The sequence below is a fragment of the Drosophila grimshawi genome, unplaced genomic scaffold (assembly GCF_018153295.1).
Source record: "Drosophila grimshawi isolate 15287-2541.00 unplaced genomic scaffold, ASM1815329v1 contig_1367, whole genome shotgun sequence".
NCBI lineage: Eukaryota > Metazoa > Arthropoda > Insecta > Diptera > Drosophilidae > Drosophila > Drosophila grimshawi.
The window spans coordinates 74,536-77,713 of NW_025062889.1; the positions used below are offsets into that span (position 1 = coordinate 74,536).

At 44.1% G+C, this 3,178-nt stretch overlaps 2 protein-coding genes across 2 annotated transcripts; one reads left to right on the top strand and one right to left on the bottom strand.

Annotated features, from left to right (window-relative positions):
* The first annotated feature begins 122 nt into the window (after positions 1–122).
* LOC6568772 (eukaryotic translation initiation factor 3 subunit K) lies at positions 123–1,078 on the top strand. The gene is made up of 2 exons (XM_001995327.3): positions 123–301; positions 383–1,078. The coding sequence occupies exons 1-2, from the start codon at positions 231–233 to the stop codon at positions 978–980; spliced, it is 669 nt and encodes a 222-aa protein (XP_001995363.1). The 5' UTR covers positions 123–230; the 3' UTR covers positions 981–1,078.
* Positions 1,079–1,273: 195 nt separating this feature from the next.
* On the bottom strand, positions 1,274–2,747 carry LOC6568771 (TATA-box-binding protein). Its single transcript, XM_032740985.1, has 2 exons — positions 1,803–2,747; positions 1,274–1,718 (listed from the first exon to the last, which is right to left on the bottom strand). The coding sequence occupies exons 1-2, from the start codon at positions 2,616–2,618 to the stop codon at positions 1,440–1,442; spliced, it is 1,095 nt and encodes a 364-aa protein (XP_032596876.1). The 5' UTR covers positions 2,619–2,747; the 3' UTR covers positions 1,274–1,439.
* Positions 2,748–3,178: the final 431 nt, after the last annotated feature.

The following is a 3,178-nucleotide window of genomic DNA, read 5'->3' on the forward strand; positions in this document are numbered from 1 at the left end:
CGGCCGCGATCAAGTAACTCATCTCAGTTGGCACTGTTCATAACAGTTGAGTTAACACTTTACTCAGGATGGCAGTACTCAATGAATGACAGTCATCGGACTCAGTTCACTGAATCGTTCCTTTGAACTTGTTCATCTGGAGGCAAACATCGCCACGCGAATGTTGTTTCATTTATTTTTCGCATAAAAATTATAAAGCCACCCAATCTATATCGTAAATTGTACAAAACATGTCGCATTTGGTGAAAATGGAAAATGGCCAAAGCCAAACAATCCAGGAAATGTTGGGCTGCATCGAACGGTAAGTTGTTGTCCTCTGTAGTCAACAAATACACACACACAAATACAAAACATAACCTATGATTAATTTTCTTATTTTCAGCTACAATCCGGATCATTTGAAAATACTGGAATCATATGTCCAGGATCAGGCCAAGAACAATAGCTACGATCTGGAAGCGAATCTGGCCGTACTCAAGTTGTATCAGTTCAACCCGCATATGCTAAATTTTGACATTACTTACACGATTCTGTTGAAATCGCTCACGAATTTGCCGCACACCGATTTTGTGATGGCAAAGTGCTTGTTGCTGCCCCAGCAGATGAAGGACGAGAACGTGCAGACAATTATCGATTTGGCTGATATATTGGAACGCGCCGATTTCACATTGTTTTGGCAGCGAGCCGAAGTGAATCGCACCATGTTTCGGCATATTGCCGGTTTCCATGATTCCATCCGCAAATTTGTCTCACATGTTGTGGGCACCACGTTCCAGACGATCAAAAAGGATCTGTTGAAGGAGTTGCTCGGCGGCATTGAGGACTCAACGCTGGAAAGTTGGATTAAACGCAATGGTTGGAAGCATCAGGGACACGATTTGGTAGTTGTGGCCACGCAAGACGATAAAATCAAGACCAAAAACATTACGGAGAAGATCGAATTCGAAAATGTGGGTGCACTGATGGCGCAATGTCTCTAAGCTAAGGTTTAAATTTGCATTAAACAATAATTTTACAAGTGAATGTCATCGCAGGCCAATAAAATCGATATGTCGATAGGCACTCATTGCGAATGCAACTACAGTTTTTATTTGGCAATATTAATCGGTGGCTCACACATAATACTGAACTGGTTCGACTGGCAAATAGTCAACTTTAAGAATTATCGCTAAAAAGTGAGTTTAAGACGGCGAAAATAGGGAAATTCGCTAAAGATGGATAACAATATTGAAAGCAATGTCACTGTATGCCATAAAATTACGCACATTGCAAATGACATATATACAACTAAATACAGTTTTTATTTGGCGATATTAATCGGTATCACTCACACAGGCACACACACAAAACGGACTCACACATATTTCATATTGAACTAGTTCGATTTACAAATAGTCAACTTTAAGAGTTAATTATCGCTAGAGAGAGATACAAAGAGTTTATGACTGCTTCTTGAACTTTTTCAAAATGGGAAAGATTTTGTCGAAGGCATCATAAATCTCCTGTCGAACCTTGGCACCGGTCAGCACCACCTTGCCGGACACAAAGATGAGGAGCACAATGCGAGGACGCACCATGCGATAGATGAGACCAGGGAATAGCTCTGGTTCATAACTGCTGAAATTGCAATGAGTGAGAACCAATCCCTCCAACCGAATGGGAAATTTGACATCGCAAGAGCCAACCATATTTTGTATCTTAAAATCAAGGAATTTCGCCTGCAAGCAAGGGAAATTATAATTAAAGGGAGACTGCACGATTGGGCGATACCCTAAAAATAGTTTCAGCTGATCTGCACTCACCGGAAATCCCAGCTTTTGTATAATACGCGCATATTTCCTGGCCGCCAGTCGTGAGTCATCTTCGCTCTTGGCGCCCGTGCAAACCATTTTGCCGGAACTAAAAATTAGTGCCGTGGTGCGGGGTTCCCTGATGCGCATGATGACAGCAGCGAATCGCTTGGGATTATATTCAGCATTGCGTGCATGCAGCGCAATCTTCTTCAGATCCAATTTGCAGCACAGATTCACAGTGGACACAATATTCTGCAACTGCGGCACAATGCCGGGATCCGCCGAACCAGGCGTCGCCGGAGTCATTGGTGTCGATGGACCCATTGTTTGATGTATGTTACTCAAAGATCCAGCATCGCCTCCTCCTCCCACACTTGCTGTGCCCCCGGAACGCTCCGTCATGGGCATCATGTGGGACATCATGCTCTGCGGCGTCTGCGGCTGCATCAGGGATTGAGGCGTGCCACCGCCTCCTCCCGGCTGCTGTTGTTGGTAGGATGCCGTTGGCTGATAGCCTTGCATTTGTTTGTGGGCCAAAGGTAAAGTGGGTTCGTGGCCAAATAGGCCACTTCCTCCAGTTACTACTCCTCCGCCTGCCCCACCTCCGCCTCCACTTCCTCCATCGACACCAGTTGAGCCAGCATCCGGCTGCTGCTGCTGAACTGAGCTGCTGGCTGTTGTTGGAGTTGGTTCCGGTGCCGGTGGATGGTAGACTTGGTGTGGCAATGCCTCAATCTGTTGATCGGCGTCGAGGCTGTGATGGATCGGTGTCGGTGCATGCCCAATACTGGGTATGCTAAAGTTAGGACTCAGCATGTCATCCATCGTTTAATTCTTGCCTGTGCGTGCTTTTCACTTGTGCAGAATAGGCGAAAATTCAACTTATTGTATATTTAGCAAGCTCAAGAGAGCGTAAATGGAAAGCCGCGTCGTTCCTCAGGGTTGCATTTACTTAAAGTGTTTATGGTTGTGTGTGCGAACAGCGTCCCTGGTTTCAGTTCATGTAATGGCTATGGTGGTTGGTCGATATCGTTTGTATCAATAGCTAAAGCAATCGCTCCAATTGAATGGCATCGATATTTTGATATTTATGTTCCTCAGGGTTACGTTGACTTAAAATATTTACGGCTGTGTGCAAGCACCGTACAAGTTCTAGCCAACGAACAGCGTACCTGGTTGCAGTGTTAGTTGGTCGATATCACTTGCACCGATATCTCAAGTAATCGCTCGCCAATTGGAAGGAATCGATATTTTTTGCGGCACATTTCAAATTTTATAATGCAATTGTTAATTTTTATAATGTATATTTGTGTTAAATTTTGTTAAGCTTGTAGTTTACATTCAAATGCACATGTATAGACAAGATCAGATTAGTTGTAAATATG